This window comes from Lagopus leucura, unplaced genomic scaffold, assembly GCF_019238085.1.
Source record: "Lagopus leucura isolate 7727_CA_CO unplaced genomic scaffold, USGS_WTPT01 Super-Scaffold_1, whole genome shotgun sequence".
Classification (NCBI taxonomy): domain Eukaryota; kingdom Metazoa; phylum Chordata; class Aves; order Galliformes; family Phasianidae; genus Lagopus; species Lagopus leucura.
The window spans coordinates 20172156-20200002 of NW_024962250.1; the positions used below are offsets into that span (position 1 = coordinate 20172156).

The following is a 27847-nucleotide window of genomic DNA, read 5'->3' on the forward strand; positions in this document are numbered from 1 at the left end:
AGGGCAAGGAGGAAGTTAGGCCAAGCATACAGTCAACTTCCAAGTGACTTTACATTTCCTTCCCAACTGGAGACACTTCATAACTTGTTTTTATCTTCCCTTCACCTGTACTATACCAATGATTCAGATTGGACATGACCACCCAGAAATGTATTCACTGGCAACACAGATCAGATGGTTAGCAGTGACACAGAAGCAGCAACAAGCACTAACAGGTGAGACTATTAACTGCTAAAGGAGAACGTCTTGTCATACTGCAGCCTGAAAAATCCCAGCGATGAGCACATAGGCTCTGCTCTCCCATCTGCAGTTGAAAACTGTGCTGCCTTTAGCTAACATAATTGAACTTTATTTTGAAGTTGCAGTGGGTTTGAAAGCCTGTTTGGGGATCACAAAGAATTTTTTTTCACTGCACCCTCGGGCTTGATAGGGGTTTTGTTTCTTAATTTCCCATTCTTCAGTACCTGAAACAAAGCCCCTATCAAGCTTGAGGGCGCAGTGAATAAAGCTAGTACGAGGGCTACTGAAGTGAGACATACAGTATTGCAGTATGTGGTAACACCATGTTCTTTTGGTACCTGGTGACTTGTGTCATGAGGGAGTAAAAGAATCTAATCTCAGCATGTCCTGTAATCTCAAGGTGCAAACCAATGGGACTGCTTATAATTAAATCAAATGAAGTCATGGACTGCCACACAGAATATATCTCTGTGTCTGTTCTGTCTTCAGGAGAGGCATTTTTATGCGGTCTTACCACATACCAGTTCTTAGGGATGCTGCTTTCATATTTGAAAGAAATTTCTTGGCTCTGATAATTTCAACATTTTTGTTTTATGCTTGATGTTTTTGCTTCTGAGCTTGTGGAGTCCACAGCATGTATCTGTGGTAGACACTAGTATGAAAAAATTGATCACCACAAAGTAGGCTATGAGGTGCCCAGATTGTTTTAAGAATTTTATAGGAAATAATTAGGGTAACTGTGCAAAATGTTTGCAAATACTATCATGAAAATTGTAACTGTAAAGGATCTCTCTCTTCCCATGTAAATTTGTATTCAGTGCTGGCCAGACTAGACTACTGTGTGAAAATATTATCTGCCCAAAAGCCAAGACAATACTGTAAATATAGTAGTTTATTTGGGATATGTTTGCTTCCCTTCTGTATATTTTTTTCAAAACAAAGGAGGAAAGTAGTGAAAAAAGAAAGAGTGCTTGTATGTGATTTTTTTTATCATTTTTATCAACCTTTTTATTTCATTTACCTTCATTTTGTTCTTTGAAAGTAACATAGAAAGAAGTGTCGGGTAGAAACAAAGAGAGCTCACAGTTGGATTTTACTGTTACAAGATAGGAGATGACAATAGTATCTTTTTAGTGTATCTGTTATCTGTGGTATCATTAAACTGAATGATGTGCTAAATAATAAAAGCAGCCTTATCACATCACAAGGCCTTGAATTGTATCTCAAAGTTGCATTGCCTATGGATTCCGTTTGGCTTTCAGAAAGGGTTTGGAGTCAGAAGAAGCTGCAGTTCAGAGTGTATTTCTGCAATCAAAGCTCTTTAGACAGATGGCTGCTAGCACTCCAAAATGATTAAAATATGTTCCAAGCAACATCAGTCTGTGGGCTTGGGGACCCAACCTTTCATTAGTCAATAAAGGGTCTTGAGTTCTTGAAAATGAAATCTTTAAAAGCTAATAAGGCTGCTGGTTTGCTCTGAGCTGTTTCTTTGGATTTGCAGTTGTAGATTGGACTTGGGCCAGTATCTATTCAATAATACAAGGCTTTAAAAAAAATCCAGTTACAAGAGGCCTCCCAGCAGATCTGTGTTTTAAATAGTGGGGCCAAAATTTTTGGTGTTGAATACATAAGCTCAGGCACCTGAGTTTGCATTTAGGAAGCTGGGAAGGGACCTGCGAGTACCACCTTGGACAGCCAGTCACTTACTGGATTAAATGACACCACCAATGCTTGGCCATTTGGACCTGTTCTATTTTATTTGTAAAAACATTGTGAGCTGGTCTAGCATTGTCTCCAGGATACCTTCAGCATGCCATGACCAAGATACTAACTCATTAAGCAAATTTTCTACTGCTTCTAGAAGTCAGTAATATTATTTACAGCATCCCTGAGTCTTGTCAGTGCTTGTAAATTATGAATGTGCCGTAGATGGTTTGGTGCTTCGGTGCAATCAGGTTTTTTCTATTGTCTGCAGCAGGGTTATGAGAGAGAGCAACTGGGGGCTTGTGCAAACGCAAAGTGTCTGTAGCCTCTGCATATGTATGTCAGGGCAGTAGCAATAAATGCCTGTTCAATAAGGTATTAACAAGTCCAAGCCTTCTGTTTCTTTTTTTTTTCTCTCTCTCCAATAAAGACCCCTCTCACAATTTGTAAACTTCTGAACATAAAGTGCTTTTGCCTCATAAACTCTTTCTACATGAAAATCTGAAGATACACTCCTTTTCCCAATCTCTCAAAAATCTGTCAAGATTTAGCCCACTGCTAGCTAAAAGAGGATTTTTTTTTGTCAGTTTTTACATACACCAACGGAAGCAAAGCAAGTCTCAGTGATCTCATTAGCTTCAGTGTGATCCCATTAGTCAGATTGTTCAGCATGTCTTTTTTCACCTTGGGAACAGTTCTCACATTCCTTTTGTCAGTACTTGATGGGGCCGGTGACTGAAGTTCTACCCCCAGACACACCACAGCTACTCGGAGAATGTCATACTCCATTTTACATTCCCATAGTCTCTCTCTGAAGGTTTTTCTCTGCTTCAGCATTAACAGCCAGTGATTATTTTTTCTTGTTTTAAGTACAGACAAAGTGTTACTGTTTTTGTAAGCATACAGCAGATTTTGGATTCTGATAATTTTATCGGGCTGCTATTTTTCTTCCATTTGTTGTAAAATACTTGCTTTGTGTTTCCTAAAGGTTTTGCCCATCAAAACAATCCCATCATACATACTCTTAGAAATAACTTCTGAACTGAGTCATTTTCTTGCTGGAAAACATACAGTTGTAGGAATAGTTTTTTCTTCTTCAAAATTTGTATGAACTTTTTTTTTCCAACAAAACTAAGAGGTTGTTTTCCCTGTTGTGTTCTGTAGGTCACAGAAGACAAGAGAACGCACTAAAAGCTCTTTCTCTTGATGTCTCCCTTTCTGGAATTCCTTAAAAACAGATATATTTACCCTGGACTCTCTTACAGTATTTCGTGTTCTGGTGTGGTCCTGATACTTTCTATTATTGTTTGATTGTGATTCCTAAAATTTACAGAGTTGACCTAACCACTTAAACAAGTCAGATCTTCGGAATAAGGTGGTGCACCAAGTCTTCTTAAAAAAAATTTTTTTTCTTTTGAGGTTTGATAGATCCTGAAGAACTAGGAAAGGAGACTAAAAAGAAGAGATTCATAGCGTATTGGGAGAAGACAGTTCATTTTCCTGTGTAGAAATTGTCTCTCATTTATACATAGGTCACTCCAAAAAGCAATGCCTCTTATTTCTTTCCATAGAAATTGCAGCATTTTTGCCAGCAATAAACAAGAGCCTGCATGCTGCACTCGTAAAAATCTTCATCGGTGTATGGATTCTTCATGGCTTGGCTTTCATGCCACTGTCACCTCAATGCGCTTACATTCATTGTTTGGTCTCCAGAAATGTTCAGCAAGTGTCAATGAATGTCAACAGGTGCCATGTTTTTTGCATGGAGGAATTCAGTGGCACACCTTTGCTTCATGTCTAATGCCATTTTGTCAGGTTGCCCCTCCGCTGCCATCTGTCACACAACAACAAAAAAATGTAATGGAATATTGGTGGAACAGTTCAACCTCTACTGCCATACCACCAGCTCTGACATTGTGGACCAACAAAATAAAATAGGAGGCATTACTTTTGGAGCAGCCCTTATATCTCCTGGGTCTGCACATCTTATTTGTCACTTTTTCCTGTACTCCAGGGAATCATATGAACCCTTGTATTAAGCAAACCAGCATCCCGCATAGTCTGTGACACTTTTGGATCATTTTCCAGAGCCCTACAGGATCTGTTTCCAAATACAAGGTAATGAGAAAATGCCTCAGAGTGCTCCATGTGCATACATACTCAGGCCTGAGAATTCCAGGAACTGAGCAGGATGTCCAGAGTGACATGAGTCTGGAGTAGTGGGTGATTTTTACATGCTGCCAAAATTTTTGGGGGGGATTCTATTTTGAGTTTTGGGATTTAGCATTGTTTTCATCTGGACCTGCAAGTCCTGAAACCCGTAAATATCAAATCCTAAAAGTCTCCGTTTGGGGAGTGAAAGTGAAGGGCCTCTTTTGGAATGTTTTTTCTTTGCCTCTCGATTACCCTAGCTGTAAGATGTGAATAGTGCTACTCATACATTTTTGGAAAATACATCAATTTAAGTTTTCTTTATTAGATTCTGCTAAAAGTTAAGTGAGGGAAACCTAAATTTATCACAGTAGCTATTGTATTCCAGCAGTCCTTCTAAAATGCAAGTACAGAACTGCCTTTTCCAGACAAACGATATACTGTGAGTGCCTCATTAATACATCTAATGTTTAATGACCAACTGTTTCTCCTGCTTCCTCTAAATTACTGTAAAGTTACTATTCCAAGGAGAGAAAGTAGCTTTTTATTCTGGAGAAGACTGTGGCATTCATTGCTTCTAGTAAAAATGTGATCTCAAATAGTTCATAATATTTCCTCTACTAAAAGGCAGAAAGTACTTGAAATCCTTTGAAATGATGCTGCAAGACAGAAAAATATATCTGCTTTCTAGATAGGTGAATGCAGTTGTATTATTTCACATTTAAGGATCTTTTTGGTGAAATCAATGAATATATGTACATAACTTTGCTTTAGAAGGGTTGCAGAGTTCCTTCTTTCTGTTTGTAACACTGCAGCTCTTTATGAAAAAAAAAAAAAAAAAAAAAACTGGTTTAGCAAAGGAGGTGTTGAGCCTGCCAAAGTTGATGGAGTTGAATTTGGATAGCCATTTAGTGTGGGACAGCTAGACAGGAACAGAGAAGCATGTAAAATGAGTAGATTGCTGCAGATTTATGCTTGCCAGAACGTAACAGGTAAACTGTGAGTTCAAAGATCCTGAGTTTGCAAACTTATATTAAAACACGCCTCTGAAAAAAGGTTGAGAAGATGTTGGTATAATGATAATCCTTCCAAACATTATCCAGAAGGAAGGTTACAGTAATGTAAAATACTTCAAAATGATTTTTGCTCAACTAATGCTTCAATAATGGACGTTAATACTGTTGACTTTATTCGTGGATTGAATGCAGGCAATTTAGACAATAGATAGTATCAGGTGCTAATAGATCAAACGTAATTACTCTTGATGAAATAATTTTACACAGCTTAACAAAATCGTTTCAATTATTTATTCATTGTAAAAGAAAACATTGAGTAAAAGTGGAAATACTAAGCTTTCTCCTGTAGGGGCATTGTATGCATCTCTGAGTCATAGTTTTTCTTCATAGCAACCTTTCCTCTACCACAACTTCCTGTGCAAGTTATTACAATACTTTTTGCATAAGATAGGTCATGTGAAGTTCAGCTGTAGGTGGGGCCACTGTAGGAGATTGGGGGACAGTCTTAATAGATCCGTTTCATTAATTAAGTCATGCATTTTTTTATTAACAAAACCTGTATGTCAGGTTTAGCCAGCTGGGAACCATTCTTACGGTTGTTATCTTTGTCAGAAGGAATATTGTGAAAATAAGGAATTACTGTACAGGCTTTAACTCCTGATTAAACAGAGGAATGACATCCTCTCATCCACAGTCCATGAGAAAATAACTTAGAGGCATATCATAGGTTTGATTCAGATGCTGTGTTCTTTTGTATCTCATTAAGGTAAAAATTGTGTACTATGCATTCACAATTTATCGTGAAGGGTTTGTTTCATACCTATTCTGTGGTCACTGAGGTAAGCTCAAAAAAAATTTTAGGCCAAAATTTCAGATATCTAGATTACTTGTGTAATTCTTGCTTGCTTGTTTGTTTTTGTTTGTTTTGTTTTTTTGTGGTTGTTGGTTTTCCATTTGTTTGTTTCATTAGCTATTGAAGAAACTGCAACCTACACCTCTTTTTGAATGCAAAAAGCAATATTTTCTTGTGTTCTTCCTCTTCTAGTGTTCTATTTCTGTACATCAGAGAAAGGTGGAAGATTTTCAGGAAGTATTTTGTAATAGATGTGGAGAATGCTGTAGGCACCTAATGTTGGCCTCGGCCTTTAGCTTCTTGATACAATTAATTCAAGTCTTTCTTCACAGGGCTACATCGTAGTCCTCAACAGAAAATGTACAAATGACTTCTACTGTCACTGAAGAGAATTGAACTGGTGGGAGGAACCAGGGAGGAGTGCTGTGAATTCATCCCTCACTTGTGCCTTACACTAAAGGAGTGGGGAGAAGGATAGGTAATACTGATCAGATTGTTTTTTTTCCTTGTCCTTCTGAGCTAGACAGGATCTTTATTTTATCTAGGTTTGTCTAATTAATTGCAATCTATTTATTTCAATCAGATTCTGCAAGATTCTAGAGTCTGAGCCTAATGTCAATTGGATGAGTTATAGAATTACCTGTTCTTCCATTTAGCTCTTTTTCCTTATCATCTTTAACCAAAAGAGTCATATACTTCTACTGTTGTGACACTAAAACAAAAACTACTGTCTTTGTGATGTAAGAATTTAGTTCTCTTTCTTGAGCAGTTCACTGCTCCTATCAGAGAAAAACAGGCTACTCAATGTACACGTATTAGTATAGTGTATTATTATCTTGTCCTGTCCAAAAAAGTGAAAATATGAATCAAACATTGTTGAATTCAGTACTGGCTAGATTTCACAAGAACTTTCATACTCATTCATTTTCCTTGTCAGGTCCTGAGAAAATAATTAGATCTTTGGTTTAGTGCAGCCAATTTGTTTCCTTCTACAATTATTCACTTTTACCTGCTGGCTATGGAGAAATTAGATGCTGGCAAAAAGAAAAAGCTGCAGTTTTTCTCATGAACTTCTGCCTCATGAAGTTACCACTGGTGTTTTCTTCTTTGCTCAGACTGAGTTAAAGGACACAGAAATGTTACTCTTTCACAGATTTTATTTCAATAGCCCAGTGGTTAAAACTCATGAGGATAGAAGAAGAGAGAAGTGAGGAAGCAGATTTAAGAGTTCTAGGATAAAGAAATCAACTCAGCATCACTTTTTAGTATCTTTCCAACCCTTACCCTTTTGAGCTTCCTCTTCAATTATCATTCTCTAGTAGCATCCAGTCTCATCCCTCACATTTCAATAAGAGTGGTACTGTTCAGCTTCCCTCTGATGGGCCCTTCCTGCCAATGGTCCTTTCACCTAGGAGGATGCAAGAGACATCCTTGGGTAACACAGTTTTGGGGCTCACAGCAGAGGGGAGACTGCTGTCACTGCTCACACCTTGTGGTAGCATTGGCTGCTTAAGCCACAACAGGAAGGCAGGAACTGCCTCCTTGTGAGAAGCTGCAGAGATTCCTCTGTGCAGGTCCCAAACCTGGATCTGTCCCCTAAGGTTAACCAGACTGATGTGCATTGCCAACATGCGCATAGTATTAATTACCTCTTTTGTATCTTCCCATGAATACTGTAAATCTGTGCTGAGACTTCAACCAAGATTAAGGCATCAGGTTTCTAAATGTGGCACGCATATGTAACAGGAAGCAATCCTGGGCCCACAAGCTTAGAATTTAACTAGGAGAAGTGGTGAGGGAAAGGCACTTAACTTCCAGTTTCAACATGGCAGACTGAGGTGAGCATGTTGTGACTTGTTGTGTGCCACACAGAAGACATGAAACAGAAGAGGGAACTCAAGACAGAGCTCTGATCTCCAATCTGCTAAATCATTCCACAGCATGTGTCCTTGTTTTGTACTAGGGAGAATGGCCCAGACAAGCCTGCCCCATCACCCCAGTAAGCACTGGTACAATAGAGAAGCAGACTTCCCCGGTATTAAATTTCTCAGGCGTTCCCTTTATCATTTAAACCATCGTTTTAACTGCCTTGTTTCATAGTTCTCAACTGCCCAAGGAGATATATGATTTATATATGAACAAGGTTTGGCAGCTGCAGCTAGGCAAGGCATGGCTTACTGAGTAGCGATACACTGCTGTTATGTCATTTATGTGGCATTCAGGAGGCAACTTGCTAGGTGTATTTCTACACTGCTTTCCCCAAGCGAATCTCATTTTTGTAGAGGAGAAGCTGCAATAGCTTTAAGGTAGACACCAGTCAGCGCCAGTCTGGATGAAGGCTCTCAGCCTGCAGCACCAGATCCCTGGTGACTCAGCAGCCATTTCAGAAAGGTATAAGTACCAAGAGAGTGAGGAAGCCATGTGCTGGGCACAGTCATGTAGAGTTCATTGGCATACTTCATTTCCTGGCACACTGGTTCCCACAGCCAGGCATGTGTTGGAGCACAGAACATTTTGTTCCTCTATGTTCAGAGTTGCTTCATGTTTTTCAGTAACTCTAGTGAGAAAAATCAGACAAAACTGTTTAAATACACTATTTTTCTGGGGCAGCAGGGAAGTATACTCAGAACAAAAAGAAAAACAAACAAACAAAAGCACACATTTATTTAATTTTTTAAAAATGACATTCAAAGATCATTCACCAAAAAAGTAATGATAAGAGGACAAACCCTGTGTGCATCCCTTTCCTGGGTCAGTTACAGTGAGAGTTTCTAGCTTTAGGGCTACTCAGCTCGTCCATTAGATCATCACTCTCTCAAATTCCAAATGTGTTTAGTTATTCCATCTTTGAAACACATTTCCATTCTTTTTATTTCTTTTAATTGCCTTCTCCTGGAGAGACACTTCTCTTCCATCTACTCAGCTGGATGTTCCTGGCTATGCTGGAAGGCAGGACTGGCTTTCTGCCCTGTGTCCGAAACAGACTTGCCTCTTAGTTTTCTGGTTCAGTGGGGGAGTTAAGCCATGTGATCACAATAGCAAATCAGGACAGCCATAAAATTCACAATCATGTATTATTTATAAAGATAACATTGTATTAAATACAGATATTTCTTATGGTTATTAGTAACAGGCTCTCTTCAGCTGGTCATTTCTGGATGGTACCATGCACTTTACTTCAGATTGATTTATTTGCTTTTATGATTTTAATTAATACTGTTTTCATCAGAGACAAGTAGTATTGATTTGAAAACTCCTAGCTGTCCAATTTATCTGTGCCAGCATTAGGGAATTATTATTCTGATCTTTTTTTTTGAAAATCCATTGAATAGCATCATAGGCACTAAAGAGGCCATTTAAACACTGGGGAAAATAATAGTGCTTATACTTCTGGGAAAACATTTATGGTGATTCACATTTTGGAAGCTGAAATGCTATCAATGTTTTATTCCCATATTATTTTCCAAGAAAAAGCTTGGATCCAATGCTGAATCAGTTTCTTCAAAATACTTATGCTCATAGTGGAGTTGAATCACGCAGAAAAGTCTGGAAGATGGTGCTGGTAGAGGGGATCAGGAGACTTCTCTGTGCTGGGACATTAGGCATGGAGTAATCCTATCTAAGTCCCTTGGGAGACATTTGGACCCTCCCTGGCTGGGGCAGAGGGGTACGTACACACATTAGGTGCTAAACTATCAGGATGAAAGTGCTTATCTATTATCTGGACAAGCTGCTCTGCACAGAAAAATACAAAATGGAAAAAACACCTAATAAAACTCATTAGCTGAGTCTGTATCTACTTCAAGATGGGAATATTCACTTCAGGGGAACGAAAAGTCTCTGAATCTTGTTGTAACAATCTTAAAAAGCTGGGTTTCTCCCTGGTGAAAATAGGCTAAAAATTGAAGGTCTTCTTGATGTAAGCAAGAGCTAGGAATTTTACAGAAACTGAAGCCTTGTATTAAAATCTTAAATGTGCACTAGTATAACAGGTTTTGAAAGAGTCTGGCGCAGTATTTACTACTATAGTATAAAGGGCTGGGTTCCTTGATGTATATTTCTAGTTGGCATTTTATCAAGGAAATAACTGATTTTTTTTATTTATTTATTTATTTTTACATGGAGATTGAAACTACAAATTCTGTGTTCAAAGTCTTGATTTAAAAGCATTTTAGTACTTTTGTATAAAACTAAAATTTTAACTGAACAAATTATTTATGCAGAAAGAAACAAGATAGAGTTTCTTTCAAGAGTTCTTTAACATATCAGATTGATAACAGTAAAAACACCTTTACTGCCATTAAATATTTACCAAGACTTGGCTTTTGGAAGAGGGGCAGTTCAGTGCAGTGTGTTTGGCTCCATGCAGAGCTATTGATTAGCTATCAGAAGGACATAGTTAATGAATAACTTGAGGTATTACAGAGCGCTCCACATTCTTGTCAAGTCTTTTCTCTGAAGATGACCTAAAATAAAGTCAGTTACAACTGGCGTTCACTCTGCGACAGATTGCACAAGCTTACCTACGGTATGAACAAAAGGTTCACAAGAATCAGTTGACCAGGGCTTAAGCAATCCTTTCTAGTAGTTGTTGTCATCACTGCTGGACTTTAGAACGGAACGTGTTTACATTTAATTAAAAAGAACACACAGTTTACATCGCACAGTAGCTATCAGTATCGAATCAGAATTGATTTCCGCTCTCTTTCTCGAATGACTGTTTCCTTCAAACTAATTAAAAAAAGGCACATAACAAAATGACTCATATAAATTTTAAAGCAAAGTAAACAATATTCCCTGGAGACAAAAATAAAAGTCAACAGCACAAAGTCATTACACTGAGCTTGTTTTCAGGTGATTCCGATGCCTTGTTATAGTCTATACCAGTGCTATCAGATTTATTTTATGTGTATATATACATTTATAGGTATATTGGTGAATGTATATATGAAGTATCACTTTCTACTGCATGGATGCTCCACTGATTGTGTCAGTTTTCAGGGTCAGGATTCTTATTTGTTCCATCTGAATTGCTGCGGTTTATCTAATTCAAGGGGTGATACAACAATATTAGTACTTTTTGCAGAAGGATTTTGTCTATTCCAAATAACATAGTTTATGTGTAGTCACTCAGATAAAATGGAAATCAGAAGCCATTATCCTTACCAGTGAGAAGCAGTAAAGGAAACTAAAGGCACAAACCAAATTAGCCCTGGCTACATGCGTAACACCTAACAAAGAGATCTATTAGATTTTCTTAGTTATGCAGGCAAATCAGAATTCAAACTATAGTGGCATGTTATTTAAGTTTTGGAGCTGAAATGCCTGACCCTTGAATGTGCACATTCTTTGTCAATAGAAAAGATTTCCATGGTTGGCATTTTGGAGACAGGAGGCTCAGGCCAGCTCAGGCCAGCTACACACTTGTTCTGCCAAGTGCAGTGAAGTCAGCGAGAGCCCAGAGGCTGCCTGCCAGACCTGGCTGGGGTTAGATGCACATAGCTGTACAAGCTTGTCCTGGCAAGCCTGCTCTGAAGACCTATGTCCATCTATCCCACAAAACCATGTAAGGGAGAGCACTCAGAATGGAGCTCTTGGCAGAGATCATCAAAAAAGGGACAAACAATACCTACTGTGACTGTTTTCTACCTGTTTTAGGTGAGGTACCAAAAGCTCTGTTATTTCAACATGTAACCAGAATTACTGCTTTCTTAATTATATTTAGCTTTGGAAAAAAATTAGACCATTCTTAAAACTCATGTGATCAAAAACAAACTCAAAGCATGAAAAGTAAAACACTCCAATCAGGAGTTAAGCCATAATCCTCCATCGCTATTCCACCAAGGTTGTGTGCAAATCCCAGACACAGGCCTTTTCTCTACTGGCCAACGCTGCTGGCTTTGCACCACCTCTCACACACCTCTTCAGCCACCTGTGGAGAAGCCTTCAGCAGCCACTGGAGAGCCCAGGAGTTTGGAGGGTGAAAGCAGCTCATGTCTCTGGGGCTTCTCTGCCCACCTCCAGGCCCAGTGCATCACAGCCATGGGGTGAGCACTTGCCAGGGAAGCATTCAGGGTTCTGTGGCATGCTGTGAAGCATGGAGCTTTTGGCATCATCTTAAACATCCTTTATATTCAAATACTGAGGTCACTCCCAATGACTTGATGCCAGTTCTATCTTCGATTAATAGATAAGGTTTCCTCTGTATTTGCAGTGTTACCTAAACAATCTATTATTGTGGGGAATAACTGCAGTATTACAAATACAATGTTAATGTTATTTTGTTAACTAAAGCCATTGGCAAATATTTAAGAATGGCCAAAGCATATAAATTGGCAATAAAGAGAAGATAAAAGATAGTAAAATTATTTCTTGTAACTTCTAGTGTGGTTAAGCACTATACAAAATAAAATTATTTATAAAATTTTAGATTAATTTCGTAGTGATCTTAGGCTTCACAAATGAATAGTCTCTCTCAGTGAATGCTAGGCTAAAATATACTAATACAGCTAATTTGCTGTCAAAACATGACAGGAGCATTTTATGGCGAGACTGTAGGAATAACATATAGCTAAATAAAACTGAGAAGTATCTACTATTGTAGGTAGTAGAGCCATGTAGATCGTAGTTTGCTGCTATTATGCTGAAAACACAATCCCCTAATTCATGGGGAAAAAAAATGATAGCCTGTGGATATGTGTCTTGCAATTAATACAGATTTGTTGTGAAATCTTGTTATTTTATTATTCATGTTAACAAGTATCAAGTAATATTCAGGATTAAAGCATAGAACATATCCAAGTCTCTTCTGTAAATTCAGATGCATTCTATTTGAGAGTAGATGTATGTGTGAAAAAAGCTAATGCTAAGTTATCAACTGCCAGACTTTCATTAATCAATCAGAGAAAATCATAGAATCACCAAGGTTGGAAAAAACCTACAAGATCATGCAGTCCAACTGTCCACCTATCACCAACAGTTCTCACTAAAATAGAGGGCCCTGCTCCATGTGCTGCTGCAAGAGAGCATCATGAGCTCAGGAAATTCGGGAGCATTTCTTGGCCACAAGCTAGTAACTGTGCATCTGCATCTATCTGAAGGTATGCAAAAATCTTTAGAATGCTTTCTTCTGCTTATGGATACGCTTCGTGTATGGATGTTTTGCTTGGATTCTGTTTTAACCAAGCGTTAGTCACCCATAAGATATTTTTAAGGGTTTCCTGGACCATTCAATGCTATAGTAAATGTGAGGAATAATGGGTAATATTGAATCTCATGTGCATATTGCTGGCATGTGAGTCAGTGCTATCTGAGCAGTTTGCCCATTGGCTACATTAGGTGATTTCTGATTACCATGCAACTGCATAAATGAAGGGTTTGTAATGAAAGTATGGCTTCCAATTATTTTTTGTTGAGAACATGTCTCAGCAATCCTTCCAGCTTGAGAAGGACACCTTATTTAATCATTTGAGCTGTCAGTCTTTGCTACCTCTCACAGACTAGTCTTCACTTGGGAATGGTGTGAGTACTGGAGGTGCACTGGAGAATGAAAATGAGATCCAAAAGAGAATGCTGCTTGATGTCATCAGAAGATTTAACTTTTCCTAAAATCAAATTGTGCTGGATGTAGTTTTTCCTGAATTCAAATTGTGCTGCATCTGACTTCAGTTTCAACAATGACAAGTCTCTTTTCAGCAGTGAATCACAGAATTGTAGGGATTGGAAGGGACCTCCAGAGATCATCAAGTTAATGCAATTGTTTTACTGAAAGGTGAAAAGGTTGAGATCCAAGGAGGCAAATGATTTGTATCTGTTTAAAAATGGAAGGTCTGCGATGGGCGATCATCAGATAACAAGCCCATACAATCATACAGCAGCCCCATTATTTGGACCCTTGTACAGGTCACAGGTTTCTCTAGATGAATTCAGCAGAGGAGGATGAAACTCAGTCTACTGTTCTCCTAGAATCCAGATTAACAAGCAGTTAATTTTGGTGGTGTGAGCAAGCATGATCAGTGCTAATTTGTTGAGATGTTATCCTGTAAAACCCTAAGGTTATATCAAGAGCCAACACAGGGAAGAACATCAGTAGTGGGCTCTGTCCTACATGTGCTTATTCTTGAGTTTGGTGAAAGAACGTAATATAAAGAGGATGCCTGAGCTCATGCTAGAGTTAAGATAGTGACACTGTGATGGATCAGAAGAATGCACAAAATGCAGTCTGCGTTGTACATAACGTGCTCAACACAGTCTGTGCTAACAAAGCTGGTGCCATTGATTAAGCTAGTGAAAGATGTTTAGGTGGTTATAGTGGAAAGAAAACAGTACTCTTAACTCTTTTAATTGTGGAGGAAGGAAGGCTGATAAAATATTTGTCTATGGTAGGGCAATGCCATCTAGCTACCTGTCTACCAGCTGTCAGGCTCCTGACTCATGTGTTATGCAAACTTCATCATTTTATATCCTCTGCTTTGCAGCAAAATGTCAAAGTCCTTCTAGATGTTATAGGCTTTTTAAATCTTGTCTTATTGCATTGTTTCCCATGAGTACCTTAGAGGTGGTATTTCCCAGATTTCCATGCTGCCCAACCCTTGAGAGCTTGCAGCAGGATGAACAGACCTCTTCCACACCAACCTGAGTGTGGGCTGGCTGCTGAAAACCTGTCTACAGAACCTGAGTGTCAGTGATACTTGTGGTGAAAACACCACAGATCAGATCTGCGTGTGCTTGGGGACACTAGAGATGTTTATCATTGGGGATGAGGTGGAAGGAGAGGACAAATTGGGCATGTTTGGTTTCTACTTTTTTTTTTTTTTTTTCCTTTAGATAGAAGGTTTCTGTGTGTTATTCAGTAATTGCTTCAGGTGGAAAAGCATTTCTCACCTTGCAGCAAAAGTATGCCTGGCAAAAAGAGAGAAGTGTTTTAAGAGCAGCACTTCATGCCGTTGACTTTCAGCCAGTATTAAGGCCCTTTGGGAACAGTTATAATTGGTGCAATTTGTAGCAGGCTTGAAACTGCTCTGGCTTTGGGAGGACTTCATGCTATCTGTTGGAGTTGCATAAATGACAGCATCACATTTGACTTTTTCTTCCTCCTGGACACAGCAAAGGCAGCCTTTGACTGAAGCTCTCAGACCTAGCTTGAATACAGTTATGTCAGAGTAAGCAAAAAGGTTTTGTATAATCAAAATGTGAATTACTTAAATCAAGTAGCTGTTTGAATGCTTTTGTAAACCACCCCCAGGCATAGAACTTTCATTTATTTTTGATTCATAACATCAACATTTTTTGAAGAAATAATCCTATGGAGATTAATGAAAGAATTTCAAATTAGTATTATCAACCCAGACTAAAGCATTTTAGCAAAGTACATATTCTTGAAAATTTGGCAGTTTTATGCTTTTGAAAAAAAGGTTTAAAAGATTATCAACCATGGTGCCATGCTGGCTTACAAAATGTGTATATATCATGTATATATCAGAATCTATTTGTCTCTCAGGTGCAATCATTAAGAGTTAAAATGTGTAACTGTGTACTTCATGCTATATTGCTCACAGCCAGTCTTTCAGAAGGGGCCCAGTTGTAGTCAGACATAGACAGTATTTTGAATATAAATAAAAGGCTCTGTTTTTTCATACGTTCTAGAAAGAGGAAAAAACAACCAAAAAATAAAAACAAGTCACATTTGGTGTGAAAATGTTAGGATTTTTAGGTTTAGATTCATATTTGTGTGTGTGTGTGTGTGTGTGTGTGTGTAAACCAGGGATCCATATATTCACTGAACAGATTAGCGTCTCAGTGACTTTTTTGTTTGTTTCTTTGTTTTCATTTTGTTCTTGTACCAGGTGTTTAAGAACTGGACATCAGTTTGGTTTTTCATTACCCAGCTTTCAGCATTATTTGCATATCTTTGTATTTTTTCATGGTGATCAACACTCAACTGTAGTAGAACTTCAGTCAATAAATTTTATGTGCAACTGTAAAAGTAATTTTATTTTTAGTGAGACTGTTCTAGGGATTTTAATATCTCTTTATAAATATTTATATTTTCAATATGTCTTCATTTAATTGAAAAGGTTCTTCACTTTATTTTCAGACAACCTCAGGTAGTAGACGTAATGACATACCAACACTCTGACCTTTTAGCTTCTAGATTTCCATTAGCTTATTCACATTTTGCTTGTCCGTGTGTATTATATTTTAGTTTGTATATGATTTTCATCTATGGATTGACAGAAAGAAGGATGTTTTCAGTACAGACACCTTGGGAAGGAAGAAAGTGTGCTATTGCATACTAGCTGCTGACATGCAGAGTGTCTCAAATAGTGCAATTAGTCTGCACGGCTACTAGAAATTCACACAGAAATAACGTTTGATGTTTGTATGGTCATTAGTCAAAAGGATGATATCAAGTCATACTCATCAATATAGCAACAGCTTCTGATATCTGTAAAGTTGTCTTGAAATTACTTACGTTATTTATCTAAACACAGTGCTCATTATGATATCCTGCTGCCATTGTTTTTTATAAATGTGCTCCGTGAGTTTCTTGTACTACCATTATCGTTTTCACTGGTGTAAAATTCATCATAAAAATGTAACTATGAAGAGGAGGAAAAAAATCACTGTCAATTCCACGAAGAGCCTTCTGGTGCAGGCTTCTTCACTGGGAGTCAGTTATTAATGTGATTTTTGCATTGTACCTTAATAACTCAGGCAGTTGGACACCTGCTGCTTCCTTGGAAAATAATTCACAATCTAACAGGCTCCCAATTTTTTTCCCAATACACAGTCTTCTTCATTCTTCTTTTTTGAATTTCTGCTCATGACTTACATGTAAACTGCCTGTCCAACGTCCTTTTTTTTGCTTATCATCTTTAATTATTGATAGCTTTGGCATTGGTTAGCATTCACAAATGATTCATATTTCTGAATAGTCCATTTGTTTGTACATTGTTGCACTTTTATTCCTTTCATTATGTTGAAAAACCTGCAATTCTCAAATAAACCCCCTGTAGTTGATCTGTCTGCTTGCTAAAAGAAAGGGCTGTGCAACATGAGTTAATAACACAGTAGTAATATTCACTGACTAATTCAACTTTATGTAAATCACACTAACAACTTGTTTCTGCAGGTGATGAAGTGATTGGGAAGATGTTGCAGTTGAAAAATACTTTTTAAGTTTTTGTGTAATAGCCTTTTTGCTTTTTAAACATCTGCTAGTTGTTACATACATTTAGAAGACACTTGTGGAAATGAAATGTTCTTTTTGTTTTCCATCATCTTTGAAGCAGAACTTACTTCATTATATATAGATAATATCTATATATAATTTATAACAGAACTTATTTGTTATCTAGTTCCATATGTGATAATATTAATTAAACTGAGTGTACGATTCTTGCAGTTCAGTGTTATGCTGAAACCTAAGGAAGTGTGTATGCTTTTGTTTCCCCAGTTTACACAAACCTGTGTCTCAAGGAGTGAGCCTGAATGACTGGCTTCACTGTGCTTTCATTACTTCTGAAGGTGGCCTGAAAGACAGGGAGGACATTGTGACCATTACCTATGGCCAGCTTAAGGACCTGGCAGCCCAGCTGCAGCAATCTCAGTCTGAGCAGCAGGACACCGAGCTGAAGCTTCAGAAGGCCTTGGAGGCTTTGAAGGAGGCCAATGAGAAGGTTCAGAGGTAAGTCACTTGCCTTCTTTCGAGAAAAACTGCAATGGAAAACCAAGAGAAAATACTGTTTCTTCTGGTATTTTTTCTTGAATGAAAGTATGATGCTACTCATAACTAAGTTCCTTCCAAATTTCTTTCTTCCTTTCTTCCTTTCTTCCTTTCTTCCTTTCTTCCTTTCTTCCTTTCTTTCCTGCTTTCTTTTCCTTCTTTCCTTCTTTCTTTCCTTCTTTCCTTCTTTCTTTCCTTCTTTCTTTCTTTCTTCCTTTCTTCCTTTCTTTCTTCCTTCCTTCCTTTCTTTCTTCCTTCCTTCCTTCCTTTCTTTCTTCTTTCTTTCTTTCTTTCCTTTCTTTCTTTCCTTTCTTTCTTTCTTTCTTTCTTTCTTTCTTTCTTTCTTTCTTTCTTTCTTTCTTTCTTCCTTTCTTCCTTTCTTCCTTTCTTCCTTTCTTCCTTTCTTCCTTTCTTTCTTTCTTTCTTTCTTTCTTTCTTTCTTTCTTTCTTTCTTTCTTTCTTTCTTTCTTTCTTTTTTTGTTCTTTTATTGACTCAGCTAAGAAGCTGATTTTAACAGTGCTGTGGCGGTTAGGATGCTTTTCACTTGTGTTACAGAAACTGCTTTCTGCATGTGCAGTGTACAGGGAAAATGTTTCCATTCCCACTGAATGATTTACACCCATGGCACTCCGATGACAACAGAGCATTTACCTTTAAAACTGCAAGGTGGAATCTTAAGTCTCTCTCATGATTTCTTGTCTGTTACATATGGGGCAGGATTCATTCAACAGGAAATGCTGTTGGATTTGTTTAGGAGTAGCTTCAAAATCTCACTGAAATCAGCAGGAAGTCTCTGAATGGCTGAGCAGAGATGATATTCTCTTTCCCAAAGTGTAATTCTCAAAAGTTTATCTCTACTGAAGTCATTATTGTCATGATAGTTATTGCTAGCATGTAAGTTTTTGACAGAATGATTTCTTGGAAATAGGAAAATGTGTAGGCAGTGCCTCCGCACAGTCTGGCACTTCTTATTTCTGTATTCCACTCCTTAGCCTCAAAGCACCCTTCCAAGGTTGTGAAGGCTGAACTGATGCAAATTTTCTCATCAGTCTATATTTGTTTTCAACTTCAGTGTCTGCAGTGTATTTCAAGAGCAACTAGGAATTGGCTGATAATATATTGCAGGGACCTAATGAGAGTTCTTCTTGAGTAAGTAAAAAATCATACTGAGTTTTCCTATTTAACAAAATGCAAATTATATCATTATTTTTAATGTATTTTTATCTACCTAAAAATTAATATTAGTATTTTTCATTAATTTTTAATATGAAAATTCTTATTTTCAGTCATCACTTTAAAACCTCCAGTGACTGAGAATTATTCAGGTCTTTAGTATCACTAGTTAGATGCATTTGAAACTTCAACAGATGCATTAAATGTGCTTGCAGAAAAAAAAAAACTATGAAAAATAACTACAGCACCTAAAAGTGAGTATTGGTAGTGCCTTTCTGTACAGTGCGTAATTTTAAAGTTGCTATTGCATTTCTTTTTATTTATAAACACTTGCAATCTACATTTAAGTGAAGGTTTTTGCTTTGTTTTTGTTCTGGAGAAGTCTTATTAAATCCTGTGTAACCAGAGTGCATGGAGCAGAAGTGCAGACACAACCTGAACTAAAGTTGCACTGATGCACTGCTGTAGTGCAAAGAATTTATGCAATTTAACATGCTCAAGTACTTGGGAAATTTTTGATCAGGTTAGTTTTCATTATTGCTGAGATCAGACCACTGAGCCTATAGCAAAATTAAACAATTGGGTGAAGTCTTTTGATGACAATAGCATGCCCTTTTTACCAAGAAACTGTGGAAATGCTCTGTGCGTCTTCCCAGCACCCAGAGTCATCCACCCCCATCTTATAATTCAACCTGCAAACAGATTAAGCAGCTGAGTTTGTGGAAAGTGTGTTTACTTTGAGCTAAGAACCCTTGTGTGACACTATAGAGATTCCTCTGACACCTCTGGGAGAACTACACAGACAGTTCTTACTCATCAGCAGGGAAACCAGGCTGAGAATTCCCAATTCCTTTGTAGCCTCAACTGCTTCATACAAATCAGTGTTTGGCAATTAGGCAGGAACTCATTTGTTAGCTTTTTATTTCCAAGATGTAGGATGCTCTACATTTCAAAAAGGAACTAGCATTTATAAACCTGTCAGCTGAAAGGCTTCATGATATTAATTGCGCTGGTATTAATTATTAGCAGTCATAAGAGCGTGCTTATTGTAATTGGAAATGAGATGTAAAAATTCATCACCTAAGCAGGGTTTTTAAATGTCTGTTTACCTGACTTCTTGTTCTTGTAAATGCCTAAGTAACATTTAATTCTGACATGAGACACACATTTAGCAACTATACAAAATAGTTTCTCAGTATTATTCAGTAAAATACCTGAATAAGTAACTACAGTTAAAAATTAGACAAGTAAAATAATTATGAGCTTCCCTAAAAAAGAATATAACTGGAGTAATTAATGTTGAAATAGAGTGTGCTTTGTATCTTGGTATCATGTGATTTATTAATGCTCACTGTGTCTTTGCTAATTGATTCTCTGTCCATAATTTCATTAATTTGTGTACTTACTTGCAGTTGTTGCTTTCTAAGTGCAAGATCCAAATCAGAACAGTGGTCCTGGGCTCTCTGTGATCAGGACACAAGGCATCTAAAAAATTTCTGGATCCTGTTCCACATGAAACAGCAGCTGGGAACCAGAAGGGGAATATACTGGAATCTGCTTATAGTGAACTTAGATGTAGTCAAATTCTGTTGACATTGAAAAAGGGTAAACATCTCCCATCAGCTCACAGCAGTGTGATGGATCTGTGCTCTTACCTGTGAAGCAGACAGGGATGGTATGAAACAGAAAACAGTGATGGGTGGAGAGTGGCTGCACAGATTTAGTAGCATTTGTTTGAATGTATTTTGGTTTTGAAACACTAACAAGATATATATTAGACTTTGAAGAAAGTATTATTCTGGTTTATAAATCAAATACGCATCTGAACTGTGCTGTGTGTGTAAATAAATACGTGTTCATGTACGCATAACGTAGTACATATTTTTTCAGTTGGAAATTACAAAAAATCTGCAGGACTCTAAAGATTTTTAACTGATGCTATACTCTGATTTTCACTGTGTCATTAACATTTACAAAGGACAAATACAGAGGCACAGGACCCCAAGGAGCGCTGGCACAGTGCCACAGGCTTGCAAGTGTGTTCTGCCGGAGTCAGGAGTCAGCTGCTGCAGCTTCAGCAGTGAGGTGGAGAAGGTGGCCTTAAAACCTGGCAAATTCATTAATGCCTCTGCCAGCAAGGGAAGAGAGGTGTTTTAAAACTGGCCTTCCCACTGGAGCCTCTGGGATTGAGGAATGGCTACCAGTGTCAGTGAGATCAGAGGAGATCATGGTGTAGTAGCAAATCAATATGAGCCAATTATCACTAAAGGTTGAGGCCATTTTTGATGCTTTTTTTTTTTTCCAGGAAATTTTTCTGCAATGACTTTGCAGCTAGAGTGAATTTTAATGCAGTTTATCTATCAAGGCTTTTATTCTTTTTCTCACAGTTTAATGATTCTGGCTCAGGAAAGTGTAGCTCTGCATCTGTGAACGCAGACTTTGCACACTCATATAGCTATGTGCAGGAGATGGCAGTGGAGGGTATGCATGTAGAATTTCTATGTAGTCCTCTAAAAGTAAACACACCACCATGCAGTAATGGTGCAGTGCTAAAATATAAAGCAGTAATTCTTACTTGTTTTGTCCTTAACTGACTATTAAAGAAACTGTCTTTTTATTTTCTTCCTTTTAAGGAGGAGCTCAGGAAAGTTAGTTACAGATTAGATAAAATTTATCAATATTTTGAATACAAGAAAAAAATAAACTAGTTCTAAACAGTCAGGTGGTTTTAGTAAAAAAAAAATTACTGCCTCTCACCAAAAAAAAACCCTGCAATTTGTAATAACACTGATTTGCTTTACCTCCTAAGGTGTGCTGTTTGACCACCTAGCTTTCACTGTTGTTGGAATGCACCCATGTATGAGTGGTCCCGGGTTTCCCTCTAGCATTTCTGAACATGATTTCTCTGTTATCAGAGTTGCTCACATAGTTTTGCTTTTTAGCTGATGCTGATAAATAAGTCTGTCAATAAGACAGCAGAAACAAACAGTTTTTACCAGCATTTGCCAGACTATAGAAATGAAAAAATTACAGTTGAGCATTTACTAAGTGATTGGAGTCCCCTTCTGCAATTAAAGCTAATCTGCCCTGCCAGTACAGGAGCCGTGTGCATTTCACATGGATGTCCAGGACATTCTCCAGTGCTCACTGGAGGGCCTAATCTCTCTCAGAATGATCGGAGCAGTGCAGCTCAAGAACAAGAATGAATATTTGAATAATCACACCACAATGCGAGGTGACCTTCCGACAGGGGACTGACCAGATACACATATGGATTTTGGGAAGACGCTCTGATGCTGTTTTTTAACACAGCTGTGAGAAGAATGTGGCTAAGACCCAGTAGTCTTTCTGGAGTATAGCTGGCAAAGGAAACCATGAGGAGAAGAGAATTTAACACATGGGTGTAAGAGAGTCCGCTTCATTGATGCGATCTGAGGAGAATGTCTAATGACTGAAAGAATCAAACTTGGCAATGAAAACACAAAGCTCTTTTCATCAATTCAAACGCAGCCTCTAAAGCTGCAGATGGTTACCTCCAGCCTTGCCTATTCAGTGTGGGGTTGTGTAAAATGGCACTTTGGTGAATACTAATAGATCAAAACAAAGATTTAATAACATAAAGATGGAGTGTTCATTTTTAAATGAGGATACAGGTCAGTGTCTCAGAAAAGAGTAAAATAAGTATCTTTATGTATAGGTCTAAGGTCCCTGGAGATTTTTAACAGCAAACATGGTATCTTTAATGTACAGTTTGTATTCAGTACAGCACAACTATGCAGGGAGCAGGCTAAAAGCAAGCAGTTCTGGTTTATTATACCTATTGAGCCTCCTTGCTATATGCAAATGTTGTTAACTAGTTATCTCCCTTTTAAAATCATACCTACGTATATTTAGTTGAAGTCTATATTGTGGCTTGTATGCTTTCAGTCTCCTGTTGTAGATAAGAATAGAGCTAGTTAATTAGAAATTGCAGGCAGAAGCGCTACACAAAGGAAACAAGTTGCACATTCACCCAGACTTAGAGCTATTTGTTTTGGATGTAACACCAAATGCCAGATAACTTGATTGGTTTTATTTTAATTTGAAGATACATGTCTTTTATTTTCATCCTTCAAAAGAATTAATATAATTTGATTTCTTATTTTATCAAGATGATACATTTAGATGTTTGGATCCTCTGTCTATGCTAAACTGCTATTTTTTTTAGCTTACAAAAATACGTTCTGGTGAATGTGAGATCATGTCAACTACTGGCAGTGAGAAGTGTAACTTTATAGATTTTAATAGTTTCACTGATTTGTGTCAAAAGTGATTTTGCTTTTAATGAAACCACCACATTGTCTGCTACTGTGAATTTCTGCTGGGATTGAATATGGTAATCTTTTAATATCATATAGGGAATTTAATTGATGCTGGCATTTTGAAATGTAAAGGAAGTTCTGGTGACTTGTTGAAGAATGTAAACATAGAGGTACTTTCTTACTTACAGTAAATTGGCTTAGCTCTGTTGCACTGAGTTGCATTAATTTATCCTAACTAAGGATCTGACCTCTAGTTTGCTATGAAACAGATGCTGGTGGCTGTATTCAAAAGACCAGTAAGTGAGAGCAAAGTGTTTGAATCTGCTACTTACTGTAACAAGCAGTAGAAGTCAATGGTTATGAGACTTTGCATGGAAGGAGTCGAGGGAGGAAAATCTTGTAGCAGTCAGGATACCAATGAAAATCAGCAATAGCTCTGGACTCTCAGAACTGGATCAAAAGTCATTAAAGGATATTCAAAGTGGAAAAAAATGCTTGATGAGAACTGATGTGTTGGCTGCTTTGTGCAATGATTAAAAGCAGATTATAAACTCCATGGGGCCCATAAGAGATATACAATCTCCACAGGCAGGGTTTTATAGTGTTTAGGAAACCCACACTAGCCAGATGGAAGATTCCCAGACACGCAAAACTACCACATACCCCAAAGAATTCTGCAGTGCAGCAGAGCTGATGTAAAATTTCTTTGGCATGCAAGGCATGAAGAGGAACCTAAGAGAGTCTGAAATGCAAAATGTAGTAACAAGCATATCGTGTCTTATATGAAAATATTACCATTAACAAGAGTAGCAAAAACAGGCAGCGTGAAATTATCAGGTTTAGGAGTAATAGGCTTGGAAGTGGTCTGCTTAAGGAATTAGGTTTAGTGAGGAATTAAGAATAATTGAAATGTATTTAAAAAGTCATGTATGATCTAACTGAAAACAGTACATAGCAGGGACAGAATTTATTTAAATACTTGGAATTCTGCACTACCAGAGAATTTTCTCAGAAAAATTCCACTCAGACTACACTAATATGCCTGGTGAAATGATGAATTGAAAAGTCTGATAGAGATACCTACTTGCTGTAATAAAACCATCTAGTAAGCCAGTGAGGTTGTGCTCAACTTCAGAGAAATTCAGCATAGAGTAAAATCAGTTTAAAATTCACTCAGTTTTGAGGAAATAAATTATTGAACTAGTGTGAAATCTAAGGTGAGCTGAACAAATTCAGTCACTCATGGCATATTCTCCACTTTTGTTGATATGCTATGTTTCAGTATCACCAAGTGGATCTTGTTTTCCTTGGTGTGCCCAACGTTCATGCAGTTCAGAAGGAAATACATCACTTCTGCAAAGCTGGAGTGAAATGTGTGTTCAGCATTGAATGATACTATCTTAATTGGATGACGCTTTTCTTGCCAGTTTTTGAATTACATGTTCCCTATTGCAGTCCAGTTAGCATTTGAAGACTGGGATGGAGGGAGCTGCAGATTCTGTCTCTAATACTGATAGCTTCCCAGCTCAGAGAAGAGAAGGCTTGTGTTATCACAAGTGAAAAACTTCTGACTGAGTAACACAAAAACTCTTTGGCTGGTTTAGAAGCACCCTTCCCTTATAGTTGTTACAAATCCTATCCAAGGTACTGCCAGGCTTTCTCTGCAGTCTGGAGGTTGAATATACTAATGATTCATAATGTCTTCTGTCATCTCCTTTTTGTTGGAGGATGGGCCTTTGTAGATGATGTTGTGGTTTCAATACCAAAAGTTGTAGTCTGTGGTACTGCCACAGTAGGTTGTGAAATATGAATTTAATGGATGCTTTGTGTGTCATAAGTAATGGTTAGGTCTTTAGCATCTGTACGTTATCCTGGCATCGATCACGAACACCTAGCAGAATAAAGGCAAAAAAATCTCAAGCAAAGTAGAAATACAGAGAAGTCTTTCCTGCATTACTTGCACAACCAAGATGTCCACTGACTGCAGGGACTTTCATGTGGATGAAGAACACAAAACTGAGTGTACAGTCTAAGCAAAGTGTTTATTTTCTTTGTGTAGCTATGATTTACACTTAACCTCTGTAAATTGTGGATTGCAGTGCAATACTTTTCTTAAAGTATGGGTAGTTACAATATAAGCACAAATATTTATCATCAGTTGAATATTTATCATCTGTCTTTCAGGAAAATATAAGCAGTGCTGAAACTTCATTCTCTCAAACACTAGAATGTATTCTATGAAAGTCAAATGTTTTCAGAGTCAACATAATCACTGCATCCTAGTTTTTGACCTGTGTGTTCATTTGCAGTTTGCTTATAGCTGCTTCACAGAGATGGAAGTTTGTAGATTACAACATGGTTTTATTGATTTATCAGTAGCAAAATACACTAAGTACTCTCAGTAAACTGGATTGGCTAGCTCTTGGGTTTGTATTGTATAATATCAGCTTGTTGTGGAATACTTCAGTGCAAAATCAGAATGTTGGCATATTTAACATAAATGGTATAAACCAGACTTGCAAAGGCCATTATTTAGTAAGGCCAATAACACAAACAAATCAGATTTTGAAGTTGTTTGCCCAATAGGAGGAAGCATTCTGACACAGTGTTTGTAAGTTTATAGATAACTATTCTATGAAAAAAATATTTAATAACTTTGAGAAACAGATTGAGTTCTCCTTGAAGAAAGGAAAGAGAACTTTTTCTCAGAGTTGCTTTTCTACCAAGATGATAAAATGAGTATCACAGCAAATAATCATTTTCTTTAATATTTTATATCCAAATAAAATAAATTAATGGCATTTGCATTGCCGTTACTAAATAGTATTTAGTTTGTTTGCAGGAGTCATTTATTTGTGGCTTGGCTGAGGGAATAAAAATAAATTTGCGGTATTTCTGTTAATGCTCATACTGTTTCCTAACATATGCAAAAGACTGAATACTGTAAATCTATGTGCAGAGCTGAACAAGAAATACCAGGCTTGCTGAAGCTTCTGAAATACATATAAACTTTTAGAGAATTGCTGGATTAGTCATCATCAGATAAAAATAATTGAGAAGACCCAAACCAGTGAAGTATTTAATTTTAAGCAAGCTTGAAATCACTGAATATTCTCCCACTCCTTAAAATTAAGTGTACTTTACTGAAGCAGGTACCAGTTCTTTAATGAGTATATATGTGTGTGTGTGTGTGTATGTATATATGTATATGTATATACAAACTGTTCATGTTTCTAATCTAATACTAAGTCATCTAAGTAATAGCCAGATGTTTTAAAAGCCGTTTAATTTTTCAAACAAGATTTTTTTTTTTAAATGCAGTATTAACTGTGTTTCTAGACATGAGCACCAGCAACATCTTTAACCCCATAATTGCCTGTTCTAGTTTTCTGCTATACGTGGGTTAAATATAAGGACACACAACTAAAGATTGAGTTGCCATAAGACATAAATCTTTAGGACCAAATTTTATCATTTCTCTTTCAGGTTATAGAATTTTTACCTGTAGAAAGTATCAAAATTCATCCTTTGGATGGAAGACGCTGCAGATATTGGAGATATGAATAATAAAATGACTGTATTTTGCACTTTATTCCATATATCAGTTTCTATTACCTTATATTTTTATTTAGCAATATAATCATGTAAATGATTTGAAGGGTGTAATAAGTGCACATCTACATATAATGAAAAGAATATCTTAAACAGAAAACTACACAAAAGACATTTGAAATTACTCTGATTTTAAACACTAATGCTTTTCAAGAATTTTAGAAGTTTTGATGTAAAGCCAAATTTTTATGCTTGCATCAGCAGAAATTAAAAGCCTTTTTTTTTTTTTTTAATATCAGTCTCATTCATGTCACCACCAGGCAGAATTGCTAGCAAGATTAGAGTCTGGAAGGTCACTAGTTGAGAAAAATTTAAGCTGTCTTCAAAATTAGCTTCAGGAGCACTGATTCTTTACTAATTCATCCTCGCTCATGAATTCTCTCATCTCCCAGAAGCAAGAGAACAGAAATGTGACACTGAAACTCATTTCCAGTTGCATGGAAAATGTAGCAAAATGGGCCTAGAAGGCCAGTGCAAAAAAAAATATCCGTGAATTGTCTTGCAGGAGAATGTTGGAAATAGTTTAGGTGCCTGCTTCTGCAGGTAGCTCACTGAGGCTTAAAAGTGGGAAGACTTGGTTTTACTTCTTTACTTACTTTACATGGCTTCAAATGGTTGGTAACATGGTGGAAGGTCTTGGTTGTGCTTTAAGGAACGCTACACATTTGAAGAAGACACTTCAGTTTGTGATGCTGATTCTCAGCTAATATTTTAAAATCCCATTTTTTATGTGTGAATGAGCAATGAGGCATTTTTTCTAGTTTTGTCCCTACATGTAGGACTCCGTTGCAACATCACTTCAATAACCTTCATGCTGATTTCATCTATCTGTCCTACTAAGAGAAGGAGAGGATGTTTCATGCATGTTTGGTTATTTTGTTGTTTGTTTGGGGTTTTTTTTGCTGATCCACTAGTGAGGAAAGACTGCTCTTATTTTCTCTAGAAATATTTTTTAGGAGGATGACTTCATGCATCCAGGAGAAGTCTTTGGGCATCTTTGTCTTCAATCAGACAGGTGGGGAGCTCAGCTACCAGTCTGAGCCCATTATGAAGGGTTTATCGCAACTG

General features: G+C 37.3%; 1 protein-coding gene across 3 annotated transcripts in view; it reads left to right on the forward strand.

Annotated features, from left to right (window-relative positions):
* The window catches only part of MIPOL1 (mirror-image polydactyly 1), a 173767-nt gene that overhangs the window by 133385 nt on the left and 12535 nt on the right, over positions 1-27847 (forward strand). For all 3 annotated transcript variants that reach the window (XM_042868128.1, XM_042868119.1, XM_042868137.1), the window contains one exon: positions 17423-17653. In XM_042868128.1, the coding sequence (XP_042724062.1) occupies positions 17423-17653 (231 nt within the window). The remainder of the gene's footprint in view (positions 1-17422; positions 17654-27847) is intronic.